This window comes from Anarhichas minor, unplaced genomic scaffold, assembly GCF_050575085.1.
Source record: "Anarhichas minor isolate MPS153535 unplaced genomic scaffold, ASM5057508v1 ptg000033l, whole genome shotgun sequence".
NCBI classification, from domain to species: domain Eukaryota; kingdom Metazoa; phylum Chordata; class Actinopteri; order Perciformes; family Anarhichadidae; genus Anarhichas; species Anarhichas minor.
The window spans coordinates 14394509-14409051 of NW_027466479.1; the positions used below are offsets into that span (position 1 = coordinate 14394509).

Here is a 14543-nt window from a genome sequence, read left to right on the forward strand (position 1 = left end):
CAAACATCCAGTTGGACTCAAGGAGGAACTAGTTCGATTTTGGTGGTCAAAGGTCAAAGATCAAGGTCACTGAACGCATTATCTCAGGAATGCCATAAAGGAATTTCTTGAAGTTTTGCAAAAATGGCCACCTGGTCTCAAGGATGAAATGATTCGATTTTGCCGCTCAATGTGACGCCTCAAAAAATGTGTATAATCTATTCTGGTTGAATCTGGTTCTGAACCTTTTTTTCTTCTTATCACACCATTTACATCTGTTGGATAAGATAAACGTTCACACAACCACAAACATCTCCATAAAACATGTAGACCTGACAATCTTCTTTAGGAAGCTTATCATTGCCCACTGTGTGAGGGGGCTTGTATTCACACTCATACTTTCTAACAAAGATTGGCAGCCCCTGGCACCTGCTTTTAGAATCTTCTCTGTGAAAAAAAGGATTCAGAAATAAAAATGGCTTTTTAAACATCTGACACAATCTGTTTCACTGGCCTAGTTATATAAAGTGGTGCCGAGCTCACTGAGTGTTGGCCTTTTTGTATTTATAGATTTTGCTCTCCCCTCTCTTTGTCTCTCTTTCTCTCTCACCCTCTTGCATATTGGAGGAAGTGTGGGTGGCCTGCCAGAGAGAGAGCAGGAAGAGAGGGAGGAAAGAGGGATGGATCAAAGAGTCGGAGAGGTTGGAGGGATTGGCAGAAGGGAGGGTGGAGAGACAGACGGAGGAAGGCAAAGCAGGGCAGAACAAGGGACAAGACAAACAACATGGCACAAAATGGCAAAGAAAGTAGGTTGGACACAGTGAAAAGAAAAAGGGGAAAGCTGCAAAAAGAGGGCAAAGGATATATGAAGACACAGATAGTCCAGGTTACAAGATAAGGAGTCATGACCGAGCTCTGCTTTACCTGTTTCCACTGCAACTCTGCGATGGGGTCAGGGAATGATCAACACCCCTTTTTTTCAGCTTTTTCCAACTGAATGACACTTGACCTGCATGGCCTCATTTTTTTTTTATTCATTGTCTTATTGAAAGTCAAAGAAAACAAAACAATTTTGCCTCTCTGAGCTCTCTAGCTTTGCCCTGACCCTTCATTCCCAAATATCTCGGCTCACTTCCCCCTCTCCCACCCTCTTCCCCTGGCTAACAGAGACAACACCAATGTTTCTTCACAAGCGGCATTTACCCCGACTGCATATTTTGGCCCTTAAACCTCAAAATGTATTATCTGTTGGTTCATGGCCTGGGTCTGTTTGCAGGACACACCGACGCATCACACTTCCTCCACACTGATTAAGTGCAGGTGCTTTGGCTTCAGAAGAGCGATAGTTGCTGTTGTTGCCCTGAAATCTCTGTCAATCGCTGTCAGGGGAGGGACGACCACAAGTGTTAACCATCTTAACAGTTAACAGTGGGGCTGGAACTACATCCCTCAGTCCTTCTCCCAGACTACCCTCCACCTTTTTTCGAGGATTGCACAGATTGTAAATCAGGGGTGTGTTCGATAAGGGTTCCTCTCGGCGGGCTACGGCCGGCACTCCTTCACTTCTTAAAGAGCTCAGTGCCAGAGACGCTGTGGGGGGAGGGGGGGCTGTCAATCAACGTCCTCCTTTTCTATATACACACACCACAGACACAGATAAACATACACACTTTCAAAACACAACCCTTTACCCCAAGGCCCCTGTAGCAGCTATTTGTCAGTCTGCCTATCTTGATGAGTACTCCTTTGTGATATATTGCTGGATGTGCACACACACACACACACATACACACACACACACACACACACCTACACACACACACACACACACACACACACACAGAAATAGGGCAAAGCTAAACAAACACACTGTACCCATTAACTCATTACACGTGCCTGCATACATAGACACATATGTACACACGTTCACTTCAGTTGAGTTGAAAATAACATGTCACCCCACTTCCTGGATCTTGTTTATAAGTAGTAGCATACTGTTGTTACAGCGTCCTACGCATTTTAACTTGAATTATGTTACAGTATCCCAGCAGACATAGCTAGCCCGTGGCCTTGTTGGTTTACACTACACAGTAAATGGATTTTTGTTTTTATGCAACCAAGTTGCAAAAAAAATAAAATACATGTATTTGAGCGTGAAAGTTCATTATTGCCCTTGAAAACAATACTCATAATAACTCAGGGAGAACTTAAGTTTTTCAGAGCTTTGAACCACATCCCACGGGCAGCGGGTGGGCTTTGCTTAGTTGTCGAGAATAAAAAGAAAAAAATTATATTTCAGGATCAAGTTGCACATTCAATGTTTTAAATGATTCTGTTTATTTCTGAATCAAATCTATTAGTAGACACATTAGTAGATATGTATTGAGTGCCAGTATTACATAACACTTCAGGTAATTTAGAGTCATTACATAGTTTGTCGAGCAGACGCAGTTGGCAGAGTAACATATCACAGTTGAGCAGATGGTGGAGCTTTTTCTTTTGTAAATTTCCCTAAAATATCTGAAATTGTCACAACTATTTACTTGTTGGAATGATAGAATGTTAGTTCTTTCAGCCAGATTTGACCAAAATTTACAGGTATTTTTATTGTCGTCACATATTTTTTCATTGGCTTTGAAACAGACATTTGTCCAACTCTGCTTATATCTTCCGCTAAGCTGCCCTGAAGCATTGCAGTATTCCTACAAGAAATGTCCATTGTCTTATTTGTTCAATGCCAACACCATCAAAAGACACCAGATCAAAAAACAACCCCCTCATGCCCCACCGGCGGATGGAGACCTACGTGAGACCACTGTGCTGCATCTGGGCTACGTGATACTCTCCAAACACAGCCCAGCCTGTGTTCCCTGACCTTTCCTTTGATCTGCTGTTCCAGACAGTCAAACACTATTATAAATAAAGATCACAAACAGGTCACGGCTTTCATCCCTCTAAAGTTCATGGTTAAAAAGAGGGGCTTTGGTGGTCAACAGCGTTGGCTCTTGTTTGGTGGATCTTTTCCACATTCTCTGGCCAAAAGGTAACAAATCCTGGCTTTCCGGTGGCAGAGTATCGACGGACTGAATGTCCCCCACTGGTTCTCAGTCCTGGGCCATTGGAGTGCAACCTGCTAAATATATACTACATGTGTCAGTATCAAATTGTGCACCAGGTCTTGATCTTTTGGACAGTTTGGCGGGTTTCCTATCCTAGTAGGTGGTTAATTGCAGCTAAATGCATTGTAATCAGTCCCTGATTAGATGTTTGAATGAAACCAGCAGGGCTCCAGGTCCTGAGATGGGAAGAGAATCACATAATTACAGTGGTCAAAAAGAAATGTTTAAAATGGCTCCACAGACAACAAATATAATTACACAACTATTCGGCTAATACAAGCATCTTATGTTGTTTTCGCCCCCTTCAGATCATAAAGGACCAGAAGTTGTTGATCATCGTTGGCGGGATGCTGCTAATCGACTTATGCATCCTCATTTGCTGGCAGATTGTGGACCCGCTTAAGAGGACGGTGGAAGAGTACAGCTTGGAGGTCAGTGTTCATTTCAATGTCTTTTCACATGTCATCTAAACTTTCGCTTGATTGTGTTTTTTTTTATGTTGATGTAACATGATTTGCCCCAGCTGGGAGAATCCCAGTGACACAGATTCTTGCTTAAAATGCCTCTGTATTTGGAGTTCAGGCAAAGAAAATGTCCGCCTTGGGCCGTATCGTGAGCATCTTTGTTGTGCTTGTTATTTTTGGGTCAGGATGTGAGCCATTGCTGCCTCCTGCGCTCATCCCATGGCCGGACATTTGCCAGCTTGGATGTGAGACTTTGGCAAGGCCTGTTGGAAAAGAGACACTTGGCATCACATTCTCCTTGCTGGAGAGGTGGCGTGGTGTGGAGTAGAAATGAACTCTGCTTTGCTGCGATTGGTTAGAGTCAGATTCTCTGAGACTGGTACAGGATTAGTCTAGCTGTGCACCCAATTGTCTAAAATGAACATACTGTAGCTTTGGCGTCAAAGGTTGACGGTGTTTGAAATGTGTTTTCGGCATGACATATTAGCACATAACTATCAGTGGTATTAAGGGAATGCGGACTGTGAATTAGGAAGGCACAACTGCATATTTATTTTCTCAGAGGATTTATTAGCTTTGGTTGTGCAGATTTCTGCTGAATTGAATATGTAGTATGGCCTCACTGTTTGGTACGTCTGTACAGGTTAACACTTAGACATTGGGTTAAATGCTTGAGTCAGGAAGATTTTGAGCTGAATATATTAAAGTAGCTTTTTCGTGTTTTTTTGTTTTTGAGAATATCCCCTCATGCTGTTAAGCAGATGGATCACTGTGCCACTGGTTAAGCATAAGAGGCTGCAGGACACATTCGTTCGTCAATCTATTAAGTTGTCAGACAAAAAGATGGACTCGCATTAGGCAGAGGGCAACTAATGCAGTGTAATGATAAAATGGGTTATAGAGCTGGTGCAGTGAGGGATACTGTACTATTAGGGTGGGAACTCTATCTGTGTGTGACACTGATCTGTAACTGCAGCTGTGGGTTCAATAACTCTGAATTTATCAAGGTATGTCTTCAAAAGAAGACGACAATAATGTGTTATCTGATGGCGCGTTAAAACCTCTGGTAGGTTTTGCTTTCTTACCTGTTTATCGGATATGTCCATGTCATAGGTTATATCGAAGTAATAATAGCATTATTGAAAAATCTATTTTACATTGCTATGTATTATTCCCTTTATGGGCTGACAAGTAACTCAGTTGAACAGGAGAGATTATGTTTACTTTACTGCTGCTGCTAACAACTGACAAGTAGGAGCAATTATTCCACTGCAGCTGAGATTAAATCGTTTGTCTTTGAAGACCACACACTATGAATACGGCCAAGTGGAGATTTTCCCAAATGAGTTGTCTTTCAAGTCCCCCTATACTTCTGCATGTAGGCCGCAAGACTGCTAACTGGCTCCCAAGAGACCAGAATCCTCAGAAATCAACGGCATTGGTTGGATCCCCATTGACCCGTCTACTAAACAGAGGGTATCAGAAGATCACTGCAGTGGAAGGCTAATGGTGGATTTTTTATGGAGACTTCTTTTGATGGTTTTGAATGGATTTTAATGTTGTTTGCTTGCTTGCTGCCAAGGGTCCCGTGGGAGATCGAAGGCCAGCTGACACTGTCTGGCACCAAGTTTTGACTTTTTTGTGTCTTCAATTAAATGAAAAACCTGTGAAGTGATAAATAGTGCTTATCTAAGAGAACTATGAGTAGGTCCGCTTTTCTGAGGTTGTGTTTTTCTGTCTTAGACCTTGATGGAAAGATTCCTGTGGGAGATCTCTGAGGAAGAAACTAGTGGAGGGATGAATGATATCTTGCCAGACTTATTTACATTCTTGTGCTCCTTAGATCGTACTCTGAAGGTATACTTAGCACATTTGTACAACTCTAGACAAAGCCATATTTCCTTTGTGATGATAGCCACTTATATATTTAAGCCTGCCTAAAGGGTGTAGCAAAGCCTTGCTTAACATATTCATTTGTGAATGTTGTCAGTGTATGCAGTCGGGTCCTCGTGGAGTATTCTCAGACTCTAAGCCCCCGGCCAGGGGAGAGTTGTGAATATATTAACCACTCAGTGTAGGAGTGCACATCCCCCCTGGGGTTGTGCATCTGCATGCCTGGGCTGGGGCAGAGACTCCACATGCCTGCCTGGCCTGCCATATTTTCAGCACCAGCAGCAGTGGACCCTTGAGGCTCAGCTGTGGGAGAGGCAGCCTGGAGCTCCTCTGGGCCTCCAGGTTTGTCAGGTGGGACCAGAAACCAGATGGCAACCCAAATACCCAGAAGTGGGGTAAGGAGGGAAATGGGGCAAGGGAAAGTGAAAACACATCATGGATAAACAAAATGTTTATGGTAATAAACAATTTGGGGCATTTTACAGAAAAATAATAATAAATATATTGCACTATTACCAGAGACAGAGGAGAGATAGGCCTCGTTCAGACGGATATTATCAAATAACACAACCTCCTCATCAGTTTCAACGAGGCTGCTCCGGCAGGGCCAACACATTGGTCAAACTGGACTTACTGAATCATATTTCATTTTCTCTCCTCTACCTGTGGCAACTTGCCCCCACCAACAAATCCCCTTGTGTTTTTTAGCACTGTGCTATTTTGGGTCTGAACGCAATGGAGATGATTATTTGAGGAATGGGACCATGGTGGATGGTTTCCATAGAGCTCATGAGCCAGTGAGACTAGCTCTGACTGACTAACAGTAATTGGCGCAAGTAGAAGGACCATTAGTTACTCAGTTTCCTGTGAGCGCTCACATCATGCTAGGCCACCCCTCCCCTGTGACTTCCCTCTGTCTGTTGTCTTTTCTTTTTTTTCTGTCTGCCTCTGTCTGTCTTTTTCAGAATCTCTCCTCCTCCACCCTTGCATTTCCCTTCCCCACTGTGGGGAATTGGGAATAGCATTGACCTTGGGTCCACAGCGCTGTAACTACCTGCTGTACCCAAGGGTATGAGAACATGGTGTTATTGAACTGTCACAGTGCTCGCTAGTCCACCACATTTGTTGTTTGAACCATCACACAGGAGGGTTTCCTTATTGACTCAGGACCAACAAGGGTACTCGCATATTGTTTACAGGAGAGATGCTGTAGTTGCTTCAGATACACATACATTGTGAAGACACTCAGGAATGATCATCTCTACAAGTGTGTGTTTGGGAGAGAATCTCTCTGTTGTAGACTTAAGTGAGTACTCCTGCATGTTGACATATATTTGTTCCTGTGGTGGTCACAGATATGGGTACATCTAAATATTGCAAGTGGTTAAATTGCTTTCGTTTAGATTTTGGGTAAAATGATCTTGCTTGTTCTGTAAAGCCAAGATTTACCCTGTGGAAACATGGACAAAGTCAATACTCTGCATCACCAGGGGTGAACCCACTGAATCCAGCAAGCTAAGCTTAATGATCTGCCATTAGCAAAACTAGGGCATCCCCCTTTGCATCCTTTATTAGCATTAGCAAGAAGATGAAACTATGAAGAGGCTAACAATAGATCCTTGTGGAATGCTTCATAAAACATGACTGATTTAATACCCTCTCAAATATAAGTAAAGAAGGGCCAGAGATCATGTGGGGAGTTAAGGCTTTGAGACTATAAAAAGAGAAGAGATTGACCCCATAGTCTTATTTTAATTACAGTATGCAGATGATACGCCTTCACCAGAAATGACATGTGACCGTGACATTGTCCCCAACCTCTTTAAACCAAACCTGGTCTATGATCTGCACTTCAACATGCACTGTGCACAAAAGGCAACCTTATATGTTGAATTCAATAAAATATGGTGATAAGATTATAAGCAACTCCGCCAAAATGGTAATTGCAACTTCACTTCCTCACAGATGTTTTTACACTGGTCTGACTCTAAATCCTAACAGCACAGGGAGTATTCTGCATGTCAGTGTCTTTTTTTCCTCCCTGAGAGCAGAAACAACTCTGGCTGTACCAGCAACGTCCTGGGAAGGCTGATATAGAGACGTTGGGCTGTAGTGAGCAACTAGACCCATTTTGTGGCTCGTTAATAATGAAGCATTTGTTAATGGCGTGGATGTTTCAGCAGCAGGGCAGACTGCTGGTTGCCATCAGATTAAGCCTCGCCGTACTTACACATGTTGCAGTGTCAATGTGTGGATTGTTCATTTTTGTGTTAGTTGCACAGTGTATGTGTGTGTATTCATGCGTATGACCTTGAATGTTTGTTTCAGCCCGTGTACATGTGGAGTGTATGTGCCCACTCATGCATGGAAATGCTTTTGTACGTATGCCTGTGTTTACGGTCACACATTAACGCCCTCTTTTGTTGTCCTGGGCATTGTCTCCTGCATAATGAAGGACAAACTGTCGAGAAAGGTTGATTAGCATTCCGGTGGATCCTGCCGCAGACCCCTCTGAGCTTCAAAGCTGCTGCAAGCATCGGCGGGCGGGCGGGCTTATATTGCAGTGTGGCATCACCATAGCAACGGCCATGGTTTCTGACATCCATAACGCGGAGAGCTGTACTGTTGATCCATGAGACAAAAATAGCGGGTTAGGGGCACCCACTTCAGGATTCCGACGCACGTAGAGAAGATTTTAAACATGTAAATGAAAATGCATGTGCTGGGCTGATAGATTAGCAATGACTGACCGGAGCAGAAAAGGTGTAAATACACATATACACTCATGCATGCACTGTTTCATGCAGAAGTTTAGAAACTCTCACAGAGATTTCCCCTTTGCTTCCCTACCTCTGTCGTCCTCACCGGTACGCAGTAAGGAGTGTGTGTGTGTGTGTGTGTGTGTGTGTGTGTGTGTGTGTGTGTGAGAGAGAGAAGGGGGGCGGGGTGGGGAGTTTTATCCTAGTGCTTTGACAATCGCATCTGTCCCCATGTACTGTCGCTCCAGTAGCAAACCTACTAGCATTTAATGTAGAAATATTCCTCTTTATGAGACGATGGTGAAATGATGGCCTCAGATTTCAGGTAGCCGTTTTTTTTTATTTATGGCGTGAAACCACATCGACAATGCTATTTCTCTCGCTGATAGACTGTGAAACACCATCTGTTCTCATAATATTTACATACACTACGTTCATAGGATAGGAAAAACACATTGTTATTAAATCAATTCCTGAAAAGAGGGAAACAACATTCTAGACAACAGATATGCTGTATAGGCAACATATGGGATGGCCAGTTTTTGCATCTGTGGTAATTTCTATTAATAATTACTTCAGACCAAGCTACCTGCCGTTGATTGTTCTTTATGTAATCATACACTGATTCTACCTTTTAGTCCTGGCAAATTAGTTTTTACTATTTGTAGTGATACTGCCTGTCACATGTTTGCATGTCCTCTTGAATCTTTTAAAGCATTGTTGCATTCTTTGAATAGCATGCATACTGTTTAAAGAGTTTGGTATAAATGCAGCATGATTAATAATCATACTGCAGCCTCACACTTAGATATTTATATTGTTAACTTTTATTCGGCTAGCTTGAAAACACATGCATGTCATTACCACAATTAGAGGAGAAGCATTAAAATAGGGATATTGGGTTATTTATAAGCTTAGATTCTTTTTACCCGCATCTTTTCTGTCCATCTTCTTCTTCTCAATTGTAATGGTGACTTTTCGCAGCGTCCCCTCACAGATCTGCTAACACTCTCTGCTGCTCCCTTAGGTGAGCTATGCTTTTCTCACATTCAATCCCCTCTCTTTTATTTATTCGGTTTTCTTTTGCTTAGTTGCTTACTGTGGAACTGTCTCTCTCTCTTGCTCTCCATGTTTCTCATCTATTCATTTCATTCCTGTTGTCCAGGTTTATCCATCAGAATTGTGTTTCCAGCCCCGTTTCTATTTGCAGACACCTTCTTTTACCTCCTGCTCCTGTCTTGCTCTATCCCTCTCCTCCTTCTCCTCATTTGGTAAACTCATACCCCACGGGAGAGCGCTGAAAAAAGAAAAACAAGCTTGTGACTGCAGTAGCAGTGGACACGTCTCAGGCTGATCTGAAACATTCCCTTTTCTTTTTCCTTTTTTTCTCCACCTCCCCCTCTCTCTTTACCTTATCCTGTCTTTGTTCCCCTCACACGTTCCTGTTTCAATTCACCATCTCCTCTTTTATCAATTTTCCAATTCCATGTCACCTCTTCAAAGGAAGGGATGGACACCCAGCCGTGTCTCCAGTTCCAGCCAGGTTTGTGTTTTGGCAGGGTGAGTTGGGGAAAGAGGTTAGTGCGGCCAAAGGGAGTGAGACTTGTGCCAGCAAACAGCCTACAGTCATATTTAGCCTTTTAGGCAATCACTGGATTCAGTTCATAGTGACATTCTGTCACCTTTGCAGTTACAAATATGTTTTTTACAAAATTCTTGCAAGTTCATGCGCTCAAGAGAAACCCTGCACATTCTAAACAGAACATTTTTAATACAATAATCTCCCAATTCACGTTGACCCTTTAACGAAGACCATGCTTTTGCTTTGAGTTTCCTACAACACAGCATCATTCTTCAATCTCAGATTTTGGTATATCCTGCAAGCACCTGAATGCACCAGATGTTTGTAAATAACCCATTTCCAATTTGAGTTTGAATGTGCACCTTGTACACTAAATGGCAGTTTTGCACAAACAAATACATACACCCCTGTAAAATCCTTTTTAACACTGCAGTTTTGCACCCACATACACACACACACACATACACACTCACCTGCCCACAGTGTTGTTGCTCCCCCTCTTCCTGCACTCTCACACAGGTCCTCCACTGCAGTCTCAGTCAGCTGTTGATTGTGTGAATGCCATCTGAAGGACATGATGCTCTTGTTTCACTATCATCCTGCTCTGCAGAAACAGGCCACAATGATAGTCCTTTTTACATTGATTTAATCTAGCTGGCTCTCAAAATTATACTCTATGGGAAATAAAACATTGATGTTATTAAATGGAAAAAATACTTAAACATTCATTATATCTCATATTCGGGTAGATTAAGGAAGGTCTGCATTGGATTACACATGTATTTAACCGTGAGTAATCATATTCCCAATGACAAAGGCAAATATGTGATATGACAAGAATTGGAAATGATAAAGAAAATGAAGAACAATGTCATCCATGTAGCACTTAAAGTGCCAAGATGCTGCTAAAATGAACTTTGAGGCTTCTTTGTTAGCATTGAGTAAAGCACTGTCTGAGATCAATGCCCATTCGAAATAAACTGGGTCATTAAGGGATAACCACCACCCACCTAGGCCTTTTCTCATCGACCAACTCTGGAGGAAAGAAGGAAGAGAAGAAAGGGGAAGGATACATAGATCTCACACATTCATTGAATGGCTGCACACGTGTCTAAGAGCTTGTCTTGTCTGTAGTGTTACTGCGTGTGTTGCATTATTAGATTGCATCAAGTTCTAGTGTTGTGGTGAATAAAAGAGATGTGGCTCTACTGTAGGCAGCTGCATTGTTAACAACCTTCTCCTAACCGAGAGGCCTCCATCAGAGGAGGCTCAGTTGTAAAATCATCTTGCTGATATGACACCTCATAACCACCTCATTATCACAACTTCAAATTAGAGACACACAGATACGACTCCTTGGCAATTATATTCTTCCGAGCCATTTCTGCACATATTGTGCAGTTCTGCTTTACCTTTGTGGTGGGCACAGAGCAGCATGGTGCCTCTGACGTTGGCCTGTTATTTTGAGGTCCTCAAAGGTATAGTCTCAGTGAGTGTGTCACAGGTTTTACCTTGGGGGATACCCGCTTCTGTTTATAGTCTTGCCCGTTTTTACATGTCCCAGCCAGCAGAAGGAGTCACGACTTCCCTCCACCTGAAAGGACTAAAGCCTCAGCCTACATAAAGAATGCTGCATTGCGAACTGATGAAAATAGAAGCTGAATTATGTTTTATGGATACTTTCTTGCTAGAAGCTTCTTGAACAATATGAATGAAAGTCCCAAACCAAAGGAGAAAAGAAGCGAGAGGAGGAAAAATAATCCTTTGTATTGTAAATTCAGTAACGTCACTAATTTGTGCGATGTAAAGCTCCAGCTAGATAACATCGGGTTAAGACAGCATTCAATGCCAGATGGTGAGAGAACGAGGAGACCTCCAAGAGTCTAAAATCATTTTCTTCACAGCAGTTAAACCAGAAAACACAATCTATTTTTCTTTCGTAATAACACTGACATAATCTAAGAGAAAGACAAATATGGTTGTGGGCACAGCCTCAACCAACATCTGAAACGGTTGAAGAGGTACCTGGATCCAGAAATGTGGACCAGTTTTCATACATTATGAAGAAAGTACTAGGGGCATGAAAAATGAGTCATTCAGCCAACACATGAGATGCAACTTGTGTTGTTTTAAATCAGTTCAATACAGATCATTAAAATGAATTTCCGGGGGTCGGGGTTGTGAGAAGCATATTTAATGCTGGACCAAATATCTACCCAATCAAAGTTGGGATCACGGTCAGGGCAGCTCCGCCTCCATTGGTTCGATATTTAAAGTTTGATTTAGTTGCACTTATCTTGCAGTGATTTTACCTCTGCAATGGTTTAACAACCCTAGTGTGTTAAAGTTGTTAAATGTTTGAAAGCATTTTCACGTTTGTTGTGTTTTTGTATATTTATGCCTCCATCTACAATGGGAGGGAAAGATGAAGGGGACCTGGATATCTAGCCAAGTCAACACAGGCTTCAGTTTACACAGGATTTCTTTTTATCGTTTCTTCTGGAAAAAATGTATCCTGTATGTTTTGTATTGGCAGTGCACTGGTATTTGTCTTGTGAGGGACAGCAGCACTGTACGGCATGGGTAAGCTGACAGCGTTATCAGTGAATCATGCAGGAAAGCACTTTAAGGACCGCTTCAGAGGGACAGTTTGTTGACACTCTAGCTGGTAAATTGGACATGTGGTTGTGCATGGCTGAGCCTGTTCAAGTGAATCAGCTGAAAATGGAATTGTGTGGCGATACTTACCTCCTTTTACTTTATCTCCATCTGTGTGTGCTGTGTGACTTCTCCTTTCTCCTTCGCCCTCTGTGTATGTCGTTCTTTCTCTCTAACACACAAAATTACCCCCGACCTCCACCATCACCCACGCCTCTCTTTTGCTCTCCTCTCATTTTTTTTTGCCCGGCACTTTTTCCCCCTGCTCCTCTCCTACTGCTCCCCCAAACTGCAGTTGCTCAGCAACAGCTGATTGAGCATGAGGGGTATGCAATTGACCAATTAGAAGTCTTCCAAATGAAAAGTGGTGTCAAGAGTACCAGACAGTTACAGCTAAGGCTTTATATTGTACTGTATATGTATGCACATAGTACATGCACACACAAGGGAATGTGTGCTGTTTCTGTATGTTCATTCAGTTGTTCAAAATTGACTATTTTAATTGCAGAAAATGTAGTCAGTATAATATCCGACTGTGATCTTACTCAAACGCACACATACACGTTTGCCATGCTCCCCACCTACATCCAATTTGTATAAATATAATGCCATCTAGGTTTTTGTTTCCCTCTTTCCTTTGCCTCCTGCCCCTTCTCACTTTTCTTCCTTCCATTCATTCGGCCTCTCTTTCCGTCTTCCTCCTTCTCTCTGTCTCTCTTTCATACCAGAGACACCCTCCATCAGTGACCAGACACATCCATCAATGTTCCTCCTCCTCTGCTCATCCACAGCCCTGAGGATTCCATTAAGGCTCAGCAGCTGACACACACACACACACGCACACACACACACACAGTTAAGGGAAAGGCAGCGATCTCTCTCATCTGGCCACGGGCAGAGACATGATTAGTTTGAGACTCGGGATAGTGATGCAGCTCTTGATGATGGCGATGAATCTGTATTTGGTGGTGATGATAATGATGCTGCCGATGATGACTGTGGTCCCAGAGGCCGTGAGGTGATGATGAGGTTCACTTAAACACAAATGTTTCTCACGATTGTTAAGCCCCTCCATCGATTTGACCATAATTAACCTTGTTATCATTCAGAAAACTGCTTTTCTGGATAAGAAAGTTTGAGTCAGCAACCCTTGACATCGAACCTTAACCCAACCAAATACCCAATCAACTCATCCCTACCAGGTGCATTTCCATGAGCAACCTTGTAGCTCATTGGGGATTTACTTTATTATTATAATTGAACCTTCTTTTAAACATATTGTAATACAGTATTCCTTTAATTTGCATAATACTGGAACACTGGGGGATATCTTACAGCTCATATTTGAATAAGAACCCCTTAGTTCAATGGGCTACAATAGAGCCCTGATCTAAAGAAAGAGAGAGAGAGAGAGACAGAAAGAACATGTTTAATTCAACCTTGTCGCTAAGGCTTTATACAAGAACATTACATTTCCTTATTTTCAAATCAATTATTCTACCCCATTCTAATTTGCACATTTAGAAATGTTTGTATTTCGTGAGTGATGGAAACAAACTTTTGTTATTAGGAAATATTTAGATTTGGATTAGTTTATGAAACAAAACAAATGAGGAAGTGCTTCTAGACCTCACAGCAATGTGACACAAAACCGGTGTCCTTGATGCTCGAGTAGGCAACCGATATCCAGAAAAGGTTATTAGTTATTTTATAATAGTAGCTGAATAATTTAAAGATCTGTTTTTAATATTGCCACTCATTTTAAACTGGTACGTTGGTACCTTAACAAAGCAATGTGCTTGATCTTTTGTGGACAGAGTTAGTTCTTCCATTCTCTTCTAATTTGGAAAGACCACCTACCACAGACCTTATTGCTGCTCATCACTGCTCTTCGTGCTGACACCATGAAACAAGATAGAAAGACCAACCAATAGTTGTCACTAAAGTGCTGTGCCAAGAATACTATATGACCTTTGCTGACTTGCCACGCAGCACTTGGCCAAGCTGAAGGTACGGCTGCCAGGGATTGAACCAGGTGGAAGATTGTTTGTTTTTTTTCTTTTCAACATCCAGGAGCCTCAATCAATGT

The 14543-nt window shown here is 42.3% G+C and overlaps 1 protein-coding gene across 1 annotated transcript in view; it reads left to right on the top strand.

Moving 5' to 3' along the window:
* Positions 1-14543, top strand: part of gabbr2 (gamma-aminobutyric acid (GABA) B receptor, 2) — a 153258-nt gene that overhangs the window by 105002 nt on the left and 33713 nt on the right. Inside the window, exon 13 of the mRNA XM_076106019.1 lies at positions 3407-3529. Within this exon, the coding sequence (XP_075962134.1) occupies positions 3407-3529 (123 nt within the window). The remainder of the gene's footprint in view (positions 1-3406; positions 3530-14543) is intronic.